General features: G+C 43.8%; 1 protein-coding gene across 1 annotated transcript; it reads right to left on the reverse strand.

Annotated features, from left to right (window-relative positions):
* Window positions 1–31: 31 nt before the first annotated feature.
* On the reverse strand, window positions 32–15,131 carry Commd9 (COMM domain containing 9). The gene is made up of 6 exons (XM_027422398.2): window positions 14,992–15,131; window positions 6,358–6,483; window positions 4,439–4,578; window positions 2,881–2,915; window positions 1,789–1,892; window positions 32–758 (listed from the first exon to the last, which is right to left on the reverse strand). Exons 1-6 carry the CDS (start codon window positions 15,103–15,105, stop codon window positions 618–620), a joined length of 660 nt encoding a protein of 219 aa, XP_027278199.2. The 5' UTR covers window positions 15,106–15,131; the 3' UTR covers window positions 32–617.
* Between the last annotated feature and the right edge of the window lie 995 nt (window positions 15,132–16,126).

Here is a 16,126-nt window from a genome sequence, read left to right on the forward strand (position 1 = left end):
AGACATCAAGCCAAGTAAAAAGAATCATGACCAGAATCATAAAACTGTTATTTATTTCCAATTGTTTCCACTTTCTCACCCAGGAGTAGTAGAAAATAGCATGTTTCAGTTTTCAGAATTGGAGCTTTAGCCCAGCAGGGCCGCAAGCTCAGGGAAGGCTCTGAGGGATCGTGCTGGGGTGCTGCACTGTTTTCTGTCTGCTGGCTTCTCTGATGGGCGAGCTGGCGCTGCTGGCATCACCCCTAATTCCCTCCATGGATTCTGGGGCTGGAAATGAACTTATCTGTGCTAATGCTGGAGGTCAACTCATTAGGTAAGCTCCACAGTTTGGGCGCGAGTTTTCCACAGCAGCGCTCGGGCGGCTGATATAAAGAACATGTTCCCTCGAATAGTCACGGCAGTAACTCAACTTCACATGGGGCCTTCCCAGAGGTGGGGGCTTCTGCTCATCACCAGGAAAAGAAACAAAATGAGGAAGAGAAAGAATGGCAATGGGCTTGGCTGCTTCCTTCCCTTCACTGGGCTTCCGAAAAGCAGCAGCCCCACCATCCTGCCATGTGCCCACTGTCAGCCCTTGTGCTGAGAACTGAACCAGCACAGCTCTGTAGCTCGTTGGCCTATTTATTGGCTACAGCAGAAAGCTGGTCCCGGATTCGGCCCAGACCATCTAACATGGTGTCCAGCGTTTCCTTGCTCAGTTCCATGGTCACAGCCGAGATGGAGGGTTTGTCTCCACACAGACTAGGATCTTCTTGGATCTGCAAGAAGAACACAACCCAGAAAGTCAAAGCTGCCTGTTTTAGCTTCTCCCTGGAAGTGAGCCCTACTCACTTCAGTTCTATTGTCTCCTGAGAGAAGGTGGCTACTGAGTGCAGCAGAGATTCTGGCAACAAAGGAGATGCCCAAAAGGCCTGGGTCACTTTCCTTTTACACATTCTGCGTGAGTGAAGGCTCACTAACCTCTCTGACACTGGGTCTTAGTACTCAAGTGAGAAAACACTACCTGTTTACATGCACTAAAACAAGCAGGCTCTCTGACATGCCAAAAACAACTGGACACAGAAAAGTTCCAGATATACTTATTTGATCTTAAAAGAGGATATGAAATGTTACTATATTTTGAAAGGGACCAGTTACATAACAGACACTTCTTCATCTTCTACAGATGATGAATTTCTAGATGTCTGGTGCAGTGGCTATAGCATTGCAGTCTTCTAATTTTTACTACACAAACCTGACGGAATGGGTATGCACCTTTACGAGGTTCTGGAAAAGAGCAATGACGTGGAGATAACGAGATAGGGCATGCGAACAGGAAAATGAAGTACTGACCAATCAACTGCCAACAGAAGCATGGGCTGTACTGCAACAGTGCTGGCCCAATTCTGCTCGACAGGAAGCTAGTGAGAGGTTACCTGATAGATGCAGAGGGCTAGCTGACATCTACATGCATAAGCCCGCTGTTAAAGCCAGACACCTCCTGACATCAGCACATCATTTAACAGATACAATGCCCTGAACCTGTCATTCCGAAACCTCTGCATTTAGTGTATATTCCATTATGACCATTCTAAGTCAATATGGTTCTGCAGTTGTAATCTCTGAACAAGCACCATAGTGTGTGTGTGTGTGTGTGTGTGTTTGTGTGTGTGTGTGTGTGTGTGTGGCAGGGGGTTATTTTATTTATTTTTTACTCTGACTGCTAGTGTTTTAGATGGTTGTGGCTGGGGGAGAGCCAACTCGCTGTCATTCCCTCTTTGCTTCTGGGGAGCTTGACAGTGGGCATACCTTCATCTGGAGCAGGCAGGTGGGGACGGCCATGCGGCTGATGCTGTCTGAGGAGGTTTTGATATCCACTCTCCAGTCCAGGTCCACCAGGCGTGGCAGAGAGACTGTGGAGGGGACAGCTTTGGTCAGAGGTTATACTACCTGTTTCTCCTGAGATTTCGTTCAGTGACATGTGGCTGTAAGGAACGTACATACATACAATATGTTTCATCTACACAAGTCTCAGGAAGATGCAGGGAGGGCTTAAGACCTACATGTTGTGTGCCTTACACATTGCTTGGTGCCTCCTGTCCTTAGCACTGACTCCTAGTGGGTGCATCTCCAAACAGCCACACTCCAAATGTTGAGAGACAATGACAAGTGACACAAGGCAGACATACAGCCATGCTCTGAGTTGTAGAGAAAGGGTAGCTTCAGCAACTGTGCTAGAGACTGTTTTATAGATGAAATGGCCTTGGTTTGAATCAAGCCCCACAGTTGCCTAACCCCCTCATCTAGAAGCCAGGACTGCAGGGTGACTAGGAGAGCTAGATGAGTCAGTGCAGACACAGCTGCAGCAGTGTGACTGACTTAATGAAAGTTCGAGGACAGTCACTCAGCAGCACACTCATACACAATCTTTAGGCGTAATTTCAATGACTAGTCTTTCCCTTTTGCAAATCACACACACACATACACAATTCTCATTGTTCATATTCATTGCACATGGTACTGTGTTACATAAGGCCACTGTCATATGTATATATAGTGATCACATCTCACCCTGTATCCACTTCCTTCTTTCTCTTCCTCTCCTTCCCATTAGGCTGCTTACTCCCCTCTTTGTTTTGTCTTAACTGACACATGCTTTAAGTACTTCACTTTCTGCTTAGGTATTCTGCATTTTTTAGCAACTTGCTTCTATCATCATCATCAGCAGCAGCAGCAGCAGCAGCAGAATCGAAGAGTAAAATTTAAAAGGCACAACACAGAGTGCAGTTTGGAGCTAGAACAGTTCTCTTTGGTTTTTGTTAAGCTCCTGGTTGGGGGACTCAGAGCTGGCATTGAGGAGCACGGGCAAGGGTAGGGAAAGGCAGGGGACTCTGTACTCACTCTGGTTTGCTTGGGCTTCAGTTCTCCAAGTAGATCTGTTTAAAGGAAAAGATGAGGCAGAAACAATGGGAAAGCAATGAGAATAAGCTTTCTGATAAGGAGGGACCCCAGCTTGTGGCCTCTCACCAAGAAAGGGCTTTAGAAACCCCTCCTATCAAAGGCAGTTTTTCATGGTGTTGCAAAGGTCAGTGAGGGCAAGGCCCAAGTTCTCATAGTTTTCACTGGTCAGGAAAAACAAAACACAAAATTGCAGCCCTAACAGAGGACCTGAGTCCAATCTGTGGGACCCATATGCTCCAAAGAAAGGACTAAGTCCTGCAAGCCACCCTCTGACCTCTGTGTAACCATGGCACACCTCACACCCCTCCAAAGAAATTCAAGCCCTTGGTAAACAGCCACTTCCAATTAGATCCCGTAGAGCTTCCAGACCCCTTAGAGCTTCCAGACCAACAACAATCACTTCCAAGATTCATGTTGAAAAGCATCTTCCCAGCTTAGAAAACAGACAATTCATAAAAGAAGTTTAAAATGACCAATACAGGAAAAAGACAATCAATAATCAACATCTCTAATTTCAAAAACTTAAAAGCTAAAATGGGGAATCATTTCCCATTTATAGAACTGGGGACAGAAAAGTAAAGAAAGATCATTTCAGCACTGTGAGGCCAGGCTTTGTGATGCATGCCTTTAATCACAGCAGCAGAGACAACATACTCCACATTCAAGGCTAACCTGGGCTACACAGGGAGACCTAGTCTCAAAAACCAAGGGAGGGGAGGGGTGGAACAACATTTTGGTAGCCAACTTGACAATATAACGCAAAGCCCAGTATGTCCCGCTATGTGCATGGCCTTTAAGCCAGTAAGTGAATAACTGAATATATAACAAAGTTTCTACTACAAATTATCTTTGGGAGAAACTGCCAATACCTTAAATGGCTAACCTTAAAGAATTTTTAAAAATTATACCAAATTCCTCCACATACTAGAACATATTTTACATTAAGCTATTAAAATCCACCCTATGGGTGAGCATTTATACAAGTGTCATCAATATTAATGCTGCTTGCTGAAAATAAGAAGCTATAAAATGGCAAGGTCCTGTTTGTCAAAAGCAAACCCAAAAGATTGGCTTTTCCATATACATGGAAAAAGAAACAGCAACCGGGTTCTCACCTTCAAGCTAGCAGTGGCAGCACACACCTACATCCACTTGGGAGGTGGATGTAGAAGGAACACAAGTTCAAAGTTATCCTAGGCCACAAAGGGAGTTCAAGGCCAGCCTAAGCTACAGGAGACCCTTCCTCAAACAACAAAAATAAGTAAACAAATAAATGGCTTTCCATTAAAAAATGGATGCAGCTAACCTCTGGGTGTGGGGTTACAAGCATCTTATTTTCTTCCATCATTTATGTGTATGCACACTGAACCACAAATCTATGTTATTCCCAGGCTTTGTATATATGGTTGTATATATAATATACTAATGGTAGTAACAAGAATATGAGTAATACAAGGAATATGAAAGTTAGAAGGAACTCTCAAAAACACACACTTACATGTGCTCCAGGATGATTTTTGTCAACAGGTTTTTGAGGTTTTGGTGGAAATTTTCCGGAAAGAGAGCCAGAATTGATTCGGCAGAGGACAGATCACGGAATGCCACCAACCTAGTGAAGCGGTGCAGAGCCTGGAGCAGCTGTAGGACACAGAGGGCAGCCTTGTAGCTGAAGGGCAGGGGCAGGAGGGTACACAGAGAGGGGCAGGGGTGGATCTCTGTACACTCACCCATGGACACACCACCAGTCAATGAATGAGCTAACTCAAGTGTGGGGTCTCCGCAGCAGATGCTGACACTCAAGCTGACTTTGCTAGTTCACTGGTCCTTTTAGAAGACAGAAGCAGCTACCTGACCTAGGAAGCCATCGGCTTGTCAGAAACTTGTTAGTTGTGGGCAAAGAGATACTATATCTTTTTTGCCTTCTGTGGAAGAATCTGACCTTCACTTAACTTTGTGATGCTGTTTCCCTGGCAACCTGAGAGAAGTGCAAAGCCCGCTGAGTTACTAGGCAACCCTGTATTGGCCCAATGCTTCTGGACTAAGAGGACTTTGTAAATACTAGGCCATCCTTCCATGAGTAAGGCTGGACCTTCCTTGCAAGAATCTGAACCTGTGCTTGCTGAGTTGTTAGAGAAGATAATGGTTCCTGTGGAGTGGAAGGCATCTCATGTCCTTACCCTTAAGTTGTCACCTGGAAGATCAAAGAAAAACAGTTCCTGGCCAACGGTGTGATTCCCTCTGTGAAAGAGGGGTCTTGGACCCTGCCTTGCTATGTCCTCATATCCTTGTAGGCACTGCCGAGCAAACCCAGGGCTTCTGCACAGCGGGTCAGAACTCTATCATTGACCTATAGTCCCAGCAAACCATCCTATGTCCTTGCAGATCTGCAGCCAAACGTAGCATAGAGCTCACACGACTATAATGATGTTTAGCTCTCTGCAGGTGACTGTTTCCCTGCTTTGCAGCTTTATCTGACACCACAGAGGCTGTCTGACTATAAACGGACATAACCCAGAAGCAAAGAGAAGCGAAGCTTCCAGCAGTGAGGGTGGGAGCTAAAGCCGAAGCTTTGTAATGGGCTTGTCTCCGTTCTGTCTTTTCCCCCACTCCTTCCTCTGTTTTCCTAGAATCACTCAGCTGTACCCGAGTCTTTGCTTCAGCATTTATTTTAAGGGCATCCAAACTAAGTCTACAATCATAATTCTGCCTCTTAATTTCCTATAATTGTTTTCCATGAATACAGCTCCAGATTAAAGGAAAATGACAATAATAGGGCTTTGGATGAAGACACTCCTGTCAAGCATATCTTCCCTGGATGGACAACACTGTCACTGCTGTATAACTTAGCATGAGTCACTCTGGCTTCCTCTGAGCTGCCTGAAGAAAATCATATGAGCTGAGCAGAAGACATCACAGAGGTAGAGGGATGAAAAGGGGGTATGGAGAACACAGCATCCCTGGGGGAGCCTGATTGAGTCCGGCAGTGGGTACTCTCTAATGCCACTCAGGCCTCAGTGCCTCAGCTCAAAGATCTCTACAAGGTCTGTCATCGGGTGCCCAGCTGACAGTTTATCAGCACCTGCAAGTCACATGCTGGGCACGAAAATCACTAAAGGTCAGTTTTTTTGTTTGTTTGTTTTTTTTTTTATCCACACTGCCTAGGTAAGAAGCCTAAAATGAGAGTGGCTGGGAACTCTTGTTATTTATCATAAGGGGGCTTATGTGTCATAAGGAAAGGCTCAAAGACAAAATCTTTGAGTTCATGACTATTTTTTAAAAACTATCTGAGGCCCGCTACAGTGTCAACAGATGTGTCAAGGAGAAAATGTCTTTGGACATCCAACTGACTGGGAAGTCAAAAGGAGGCTAACAAGCGATAAGGACTGGCAGGCGACAGCCACTTGTCACCACACTTACTTGCTCTGCCTCCTCCTGGGTCACAGACAAGCTGGAACATGTAACATCCAGGAGTTTCTTTGAGTCAAGGGCTGAACTGGAAAAGCTTTCTTGGCACAGTTGTCTGACGACATCTTTCGAGGAGGCCTAGGAGTTAATTAGCAGATGGACAGCACATGAAGTTTGACTCTGTAAACATTTGTGTTGGTTATTTCATGATTCCTCTGAGAGTGTCTTAACACTAAAGGTTCATAGGACACTTCTGTCTCTGGGGAGACACAATGGATGCACCTTCCCTTCTTCCTGCTCAGGACTAAGATCCCTGGGCACTCAGGGAAAACAAACACAACTCTGAATGGAGTAGAAGGCAGACCTGCTAGGAGGAGGCTCAGGGAACGACACAGTGCTCAAGTTTTTGGTTTTCCTTTGCCTCACTGATCCCTTGCCCTCAGGTGCAGCCTTCTAAGACAGAAAACATTTAGACAGTAAATGCTCTACTTCAGACCCCAGCAACGGTCACATAAAGAACTGTGGACACATATCACCAGGGCTGACAACGGCTGAGAGGAAGCCTTGTCCTGAGCAGTAAACCCCGTGAGGCTACAGCAAGGAATCCCAACATCTGTTGGGGTAAATTGTGATGGCTATTCTTGGTTGTCAACTTGACTGTATCTGGAATGAACTGGAATCCATAAGTGGATTATAGCTATGATCTATACAGTTGTGATCACTTGTGATCCAGATCTTGAGGCAGGATGACACATGCCTTTAATCCAGACCTTGAGACAGGAAGGCACACCTTTAATCTGGGCCACACCTTCTTCTGGAAGCCTATGTAAGGACAATGGAAGAAGGAAGGGGTTGTTCATTCTTTACCCTCTTGCCCTCACCTTGTCAGCTGTCCATTCCCTCACTGGAGGCTATTTCTTTAGGATTCCAGCATATACAGGAGACCAGCTGAGACACTAGCCTTGTGGAACTGAGCAACTACTTGATATTTGGACTTGCCATTCACAGCCAGCCATTGCTGGACTGCAGCTTGTAAGCCATTCCAATAAATTCCACACACACACACACACACACACACACACACACACACGGGGGGGGGGAGAGGGAGGGAGAGATAGATTCATTCTATATGTTCTGTGACTCTAGAGAACCCTAATACAGGTAGTATCCAGGGAAGAAAAGGGAGCTGGGATCTTCACTCCCACTGGCCTATAATAAGCCACAAAACCCTGTGGGGACTTCCATCTCCACATAGGATTAATGTCATGGTTTCTCTTGCTGTGATGATACTAACCAAAACCAACTTGGGGAGGAAAGGGTTAATTTGGCTTACAAGTTACAAGTTCACAATCAGGGGAAAGACAAGGCAGGAACCTGGAGGAATAAATTGAAGCAAAAGCCAAGGAGGAACAACGCTTATCAGCTTGTTCCTCATGGCCTGCTCAGCTTACTTTCTCAAGACTACCTGCCCAGGGCTGGCACCACTCTCAATGGGCTGGGCTCTCCCACATTAAGCATTAATAATAAAAAAAAAAAAATGCCCCATAGTCTTTCCTATAGGCCAGTCTGATAGAGGCATTTTCTCAATTGGAATTCCCTCTTTCTAGATGACTCTATCAGGTTTTCGCTTGTGTCAAGTTGACAAAAGACACCCCTTCTCTCTGTCTTAGCAGTGTTGGGGAAAGACAGCTAAAACAAGATTTAAATACTAGCCAGTCTCAGAACATAACAGGAACACGTCCATGTTCTAATAAAAAAATCACCCGAGTGACCAGAAACCAGGAAGGTTTCAAGATGAATGAAAAGGGGGAGTAAACAGATGCCATAGGAGGCTGAGATAATAAGATTGCAAGTTGCAGGTCAACTGGGGCTACATAATGGGACCATCTCAAGAGACAACATTAAAATTATCTGACTAAGATTTTGAAGCAGGATGATTACAATATCCCAATAATTAAAAACATGCCTGAAACAAATAAAAAGACTGACAAAAAGAAGACAATAATAATAAAATGTAAACAAATCGAAAAACACAGGAGACACAATCCAAACATTGAGAGGACAAACGCAGCACAGCAACATGGAAGAGACAACAAAGAATCGGTAGATGGGAGATAGCGCCTTATATGAAATTACCCAGCCTGAACAGAAGGATGGATGGATGGATAGATAGATAGATAGATAGATAGATAGATAGATGATATAGATATAGATATGCAATACTTAGGAAATGAGAGAACATATTAAACTTTCCAAGTTTAATCAGACTTAATGGTAAATATCTCAAGAACCCAAGTAAGCCCTAAAGAGCATAATTTAAAAACTTCACACCAAGACACACCAGAAAATTAAACTTAAAAAAAAGAACATACACGCAAAATTGTTCACAGTGTGATAAACACTCAGGATGGCAACAGCTTTCATGTCAGGACTGACAGAGACAAGAGAGAATATTTCTCAGATGTAGAATGAACTGTCAATCTAGAACCCTCAGCTAGAAAAACGTCCTTCAGGAATGAAAAAAAAACAAAAAAACAAACAAACAAACCAACAAACAAACAAAAAACAAAGCACCAAAAAACCAAGACAATCTGTTAGAAGATCTGCCATGAAGGCTGGCTATGGCAAATTCGTCAACACAGAAGGAATGGCAGGAGTGTGGGGAGCCACTGTGACCTGACTGAAACTATCTTGGGTCATTGTTGCCACACAACCCCTCAGTAACCTTGGCCTCTTTCCCTGCATCCTAGAGATATGCAGAAACATCAGAGTGGTATGTGAGCTTTACAAGCTGATCCTGGCACCATCCGCAGAAGAAATATTTAATGTAAATGTGTAATAACTGGACTTCATCCTAGCTGATAAAATGATGACACCAACAGACTGTGATCAACTATATACACACAATGTGACTAGAAATGCTCTATTAAAAAGTGCAGTTTAGATATATAGAATTCTGTGTGTGTGTGTGTGTGTGTGTGTGTGTGTGAGAGAGAGAGAGAGAGAGAGAGAGAGAGAGAGAGAGAGAGAGAGAGAGAACCAGAAGGGGCTGTCCAGTGTCTTGCTTCATCGCTCTCTTCCTATTCCCTTGAGACAAGGTCTCTCACTGAACTTGGAGTGAGGCCAGCGGTCTGATTACCCCAGAGATACTCTTGTCTCTGATCTTTCCAATGCTGGCATTACAAGTAGCTATATGGTCATGTATAGTTTTTAAGTGAGTGCTGGGCATTCAAATTCTGGTTCACATGCTTGCACTCTTACCCATTTAGCCATCTTCCTAGCCCCTAAAATAGAATTCCTTTAAAAATGTTCAAATAACCCAAGGGAAAGTGGAGAAATGCAAGAAAGAAAAATTAAACAATGAGCAGAAAAACAAAGTCCTAGCATGTCAATATTTCTATTAACTCTAAGTGACCTAAATATTCTAATTGAAATAGAAAAATGGGCAGAGTGGATGAAACATATTAAATGCTATATACAAGGACTTCTCTTCAAGTATATGAGCAGGCTAAAAGTGGATGGATGACTAAGGAATGCCATTCAAACATCAATCAACAGAATGCAAGAATGGACACATTGACAACAGGTAAATCATACTTTACAAAAAGAAAACTATCAGGACAGTATTATAAAATGCTGCAAGATTTTGTGCACTAAGAAGACATCCAAAATGTGTACACAACAGGCAAGAGGACTGCAAACTGCAAAGCAATAACTGAGAGATACATAAGGAGAAACAGGTGACTTCCCAAATGCAATGGGCACAGCAACACCCCTCCTTCAGCAATTGATAGAGCCAGCCAGATATGAAACAGGACACGGAAGAATTAAGCAACATCATCCATCACTTTAATTGACATCTATGGAACACTCCCCCCAGTAAGAGGACAGGGGAAGTAGGTGAAACAAAGAGCTGGCAAGAATGACAAGCCAGACATTGAAAGGATAAAGGAAGCCTATACACAAACCTGACAGCTTCCACAAATGGACCAATTACTCAAAAACCCCATCACAACACCCCTCATATGAAACAGATATGCACTAGCTGTCACTTCTCAGGAAATTGAATCCACAGTGTTAACTCAGAAAAGAAATCTCTAGACTTAGACATTTTCACTAGAGAATTCTAACAAACATTTTAAGATTAAAAATATCAATTCTATAAATTTCTTTTAGAAAACAGAGGAGGAGGGGACAATTTCCAATGCATTTTATTGATAAAAATTACCTTAATATCCAAAGCAGATAGACAGTTCAAAAAAAGAGAAAAGAAAAAGAAAGAAAAGAATAAAGAAAATTACAGATCTGCGTCCCCCCCCTTTTTTTGAGACAGGGTTTCTCTGTGTAGCTTTGGAGCCTATCCTGGCACTTGCTCTGGAGACCAGGCTGGCCTCGAACTCACAGAGATCCTCCTGCCTCTGCCTCCCGAGTGCCATCTCACCAGCACAAATTCTTAGCAAAATATTAACAGATACAAATCAGCAATATATAAATATATATAAGAGGGATTACACACTATGTCTAGATGGGATTTATTCCAGGAATATAAATCTGTGAGTTTGTCTTTTTAATTGCACCTCCTAATAAATCCTTTTTTTAATGCCTTTGTGAGTTCAATCACACCTAACCTATGGAATGCTGTACTTTGGTGATGGCATATTGGATAGTGTTGGTTGTTTATGCCGCTTGACAGTTCAAGTATCTCCCCTAGATGCTGCAAGCCAGGAGATGATCAAAATCCAAAGCATGATTTTACCCAATGTTATTACTTTCACACTGTTTTAAGGTCAAACAATCAAATGTTGAACCATCTTAACTCGGGAGCTGTCTGTCTCAGTAATGGACAGATGTCTCTCAGAGAAAACACTACTTTCAAAATACAAAGCAAAGGTTACTGTGATGATGAGCAAGGATTGTACGACTGCTTCCATGCCCCGGCTTTGGCCTTAACTATTAACTAGTACATCAACATTTTTGCAGGACTGTTGGGAATCTTCTCCCATCTACCATTCTGAGAAGAGCATTCTAACATGTTCTGGCTCCTCATCTCCCCACTTCTCTCTCTTCCTCCTTTCCCCTCGCTCTTCTTCCCCTTCTTCCCCCCCCCCAGAAATCTGCTCCCCTCTTTTCAACCAGCCTCACCTCCTTTTCTTCCTAGAGAGTGTTATCTGCTTCTCATTCTACTTTGTAACCCAGTACTCTGGGAAGATTGTCTTAGTTTGCTTTCCATTGCTGTGATAAAATGTTGGCCAAAAACAACTTGGGAGAAAGGGTTTATTTCATCTTCAACTCTCAGGTCATGCCTTATCACTGAGGGAGGTCAAGGCAAATGGCATGTATGTAATTTAAAACGTGTCCTCTGCAATTGGTCAAAGAATGAATTCTAGGACTTCTGTGCTACAACTACACATTGCAGACAAAAAAGCTTGGGGAAGATGAAATAAATATGGAGACACATCAAGTTTATGCACTGGCAGATTCAACATCCTAAAGAGGGCAACTTCCCCCTAATTGGCACATAGGTTAAAAACAATTCCTATCCAAATCCAAGCAAATTTGTTTTAGATATGGCCAACAACATTTACAAATGAATACTGAAAGGCAATGGAGTTAGAGCAGCAACATGTGCAAGCATGTGAATGTGTTCAGAAAATCATGTGCATGTGTGTGCATGAATGTAGAGGCAGAAGACAATCTCACCGTGGTTCCTCAGGTGCCATCCACCTTGCTTCTTCAAACAGTTCTATCCTTGGTCTGGACCAGCCAAATAGCCAAGGCTGCCCAGCTTGCCCCAGCAATCCAGCTGTCTGTGTCTCCCCAGCACTGGGATGACAAGTGCACACCATCACATCGGCTTTTGCATGTGGGGTTCCAATTATCACATTCACATCCTCATGCTTGCAGAACACATTACTGACTGACTGAACTAGTCAAAGCAATTTTGAGAAAGAAGAATAAAGTAGGAAGAATCAGTCAGATTTCAAGATTTCCTACAGTTAGAGCAACCAAACCTGGGCATATTCAGAGGGCTGAGCACATAGATCAAGGCAACAGATCCATGTGAAACAACCCAGCACAGATATTCCCAAGGGATTCTTGAATTGCAAAAGTAATTCGGTGTAGGGAAATTTTTCTTTTTAACAAAAGGTACTGAAACAATATGACATTAAAAAAGCACTCAACACTTTATGCAAAACTGGCTCAGTATGGATCACAGACTTAAATATAAAAGACAGATATGGGGCTGGGGAGATAGCTTAGTGGGTAAAGCAGGCGCTGCATGAGCCTGATGACCTGAATTTGGACCCCCAGAACACACACAAAAGCTGAAGTAGGACACATGTCTGCAATCCCAGGGCTCCTGTGGGAAAATGAGAGGGAGAAGAATTCCCAGAAGCTCGTGGGCAATGAGGCTGGTGTACGCTGCAGTGAATGATGAGAAAGAGCCTGTCACCAACAACCCTGAAGACACCCAACATTGTCCTCTGACCACCACACGTACACACCCACAACCACACATAAAACACATATGTACAACCCCCAACACACACACACACACACACACACACACACACACACACACACACACTGAGATCCAAGACACATTCATCAGAATGATTCAGATAGGATATAGAGACAGCCCCAAATGCTGATGCTGGTATAGATGCAAGTGTAATGTAGTGCAGGCACTCAGGAAAAGTTTGGAGATGTCTTCAAACCATGAAACTTCCAGATGACCTAGCAACTTCATCTGTAACAGTGAAGACTGGAAATGCTCTACATGTTTTTCAGTAGACCAATGAGCCAACAAACAGAATGCACTACAGAATACTCCTAACCAATAAAAAAGGAAGCAATTGTTGACACACGATTGGTGATGATTCTCTAGAGCAGTGGTTCTCAACCTTCCTAATGTTGTGACCCTTTAATACAGTTTCTCATGTTACAGTAACCCTCAACCTTAAAATTATCTCATTGCTACTTCATACCTGTAATTTTGCTACTGTTATAACTTGTAATGTAAATGAATGATATGCAGGATATCTGATATGTGACCCCCAAAGTGGTCGTGACCCACAGGTTGAGAACTGCTGCTCTAGAGAATTGGGTTGAGTGAGGAAAGCCAATCCACAAACATCATCCTACAGGAAGACTTATAAAGTTCTTGAAATGAAAAACAATGACAGAAGAACGCAGACATGTAAAGGAGGTCTGAAGGCTAACTGCAAGTGAGCAAGGCTGAAAGACACCAACACAGGGCTCTTACACTGATAGAAATGCCTTGTCGTCTGACTGTATCAATGTAAATACCCCAACTGTGACACTGCTCTGCAGATTCTTAGAAAGTCTCCATTAGGAGACACCTGACAAAATGTAAATGGCATCTCTCTACATTATTTCTTACAACAACATGCAACTTTATAGTTAACTTATAAAAAAGTTTAATTAAAAAAAACAGAAAAAGCAATGAAAACAAATGAGCTACTACTACACAACCATGCCTGACAGCCAGATGTGAAAATGAATATGCTGAAGTGTTCCATTTTTATGAAGTTCAAATATGAGCAATAATAAATTGTGTCAGAAGCAATCCGCTACTGGGAAGGCGAGCGGAAGAAGGAAGTAAGGAGCAGTGAGGGACTTCCAGGGGTACTGGTGTCTCAGCTATATGAGTGTGTAGTCAGTAAGTGAAGCCTCATGGTTTCTGCATTTTCAGTATATATGTCATATATTATTTTTAAAAGTTTATCAAGGAAAATAAGATGTCCCAAGATAAGTAGGCATGGAGAGGACTGACTCAAATCAAACACAATGAACGTTAAAGGCTGGGCACAAGAACTCTTAAGTTTCTAGTCACAGTTGTGTTACACTAATGCACTTAATAATACTGGGTGCCAGGTGTTATTCTGCTTGTTGTGATACACTTGTGAACAACAAAGTCAAAGCCTTCAGACATGGACCGGGCAAATGCTTACTGGGGAGGTGTATGAAGAGGTAATTAAGGCTGATAATGACAGTGTGGCAAGCATCATTACTGATCTTCAACTAGAGAAAAGAGAAGAAAGGGGGAAAAAAAAGAAGAAACTGAAGTCATGTTCCTCAGAAGAGATCCAGAGTCAGCTAGTGGTAAGTTCTAAGATGGAAGGCAAAGGCACCCTTCTACAGAGTAATTCAATTTTATAATGTCCCCAGACTGTCCCTTTCAACCTCACAACCTTACCAAAGAAGGTCAGGAAAGCGCCCCGGCCCTACACAGGCCAAAGCAGTACAGAACTGAACCTCAGTGGGTAGAATTCACACACACAACCAAGGGCTGGGCTGATGAAAGGGAGGGAATTTCTCTGATGAGTGAGCGGAGGGACCTGGTTTTTCCAGGCGGGAAAACCACTCATAGTCACTAATTCTTGGGTGCATTCACATCCATTGACTACTTTTTACACTTCCACCTTCAAAAATCAGGGAGTGATTAATTTTGTTGCTCCTGTTTAAAAGCTCAGAAAGGCTGAGCGATTTTCTCAGGGTCACACAGACAAGTACTGGCGGGAGCAATGCTCCAAGTCAGGGCAGGTTTATTCCTAATTCTTGATTTCCACAAAGTCCCAGAGATAAGGTAGCCGCCGTAGACGTCCCCACCCTGCAAGATACCTTCAGCAGGCTCTGGAGCGCCTCAAAATTCTCCGCTGTCAAGGCCGCCATCTTTCCGGTGTCACGTGACAACGGGAGCAAGCCGGACATGCCACATGACACCCAGCGGGACATGCCGGGAGTTGTAGTTCTTCGCTGTGGCAGGCGACAATGGCGTTAAGAGTACTAGGGTGTGCAGAAGCCCAGGAAGTCTCACTCCTGGATGGCTAAACTCAAGCGTCAGAGGGCGGAGATGCTGGGAGAACTCGGGTATGGGATATTTTCCAGAGAGCAACTGTCAGGGAAACTCGTTTTGCCTTTGCCCTTTTGGGTCGGCCGACTGATTTGGAGATTACATCTGCAGGCTTGGCAGGCACCTTGGCAACACAGACGCCCAGAAGCGATCTGTCTATACTGGCCATCTGGACTTAAACGAAGCTGTGCCTATTTGAATTTTTGTAATTCACACACATACATGCACACATGCACGCCTGCAGTATACCCTGGGAGGGAAAAAACAACGCAGTGCTCTTAGTTTCTTTTCTGTTTACGGAGAAGTAGGGGCTTGGCATTAAAATTAGCCTTATCCAGACAATGAAGCCACATCAATTAGGATTCTAAGTAACTTTCCTATGGTCCCAGGAGAGCGCTGGTGGGAAGAGTAGGTGATTAGAAAAGGGGTTTAGAAAGCCGGAAGGCATATGAAAGTATTACCTATCTCAGCAATGCTCGTCTCCGACATGCTCTCCCTGTAGTCTTCTTTCCCTTGAGTCTCTTGTTCTGGGAACTCAATGTTGAGGCTCATGCAGCAAGAAACTGAGGCCGGCGAACACCTCCTTCCTTGGAGGCAGAGCCTCCAGCCTCTAGAGACTCTGAAGGTAGCAGTAGCCGGGTCAGCAGCTTAACTGCAACCTCGTTACGGGTTGACTCTAAAATCTGCCCCACAGGCTTGAGCTTTAACACCTGGTTCCTAGCTTGTGAGGCTGTTTTGAAAGTTGCAGAACCTTTAGGAACCTGGGCCTGGCTAGTGAATGCCCCTACTGGCAGGCCTTTGAGAGCTATGCTGCTTCTGCTTCTGGCTCATTTGCTTGGTGTCCTGCCTGCTACCATGTGTGCGGAACCTTGCCTGTCTGTATATTACTGCCACCATGCTCTG

Source organism: Cricetulus griseus, chromosome 6 (genome assembly GCF_003668045.3).
Source record: "Cricetulus griseus strain 17A/GY chromosome 6, alternate assembly CriGri-PICRH-1.0, whole genome shotgun sequence".
Taxonomy (NCBI): Eukaryota; Metazoa; Chordata; class Mammalia; order Rodentia; family Cricetidae; genus Cricetulus; species Cricetulus griseus.

Coding starts and splice junctions, on each gene's coding strand:
- Commd9 (XM_027422398.2), bottom strand. CDS start 15,105: ATGTCCCGCTGGGTGTCATGTGGCATGTCCGGCTTGCTCCCGTTGTCA. Junction 1,893..2,880: donor TGAAGCCCAAGCAAACCAGA/GTGAGTACAGAG, acceptor TCCCCTCCACAG/TCTCTCTGCCACGCCTGGTG. Junction 759..1,788: donor CCTGCCTGCTCCAGATGAAG/GTATGCCCACTG, acceptor TTCTTCTTGCAG/ATCCAAGAAGATCCTAGTCT.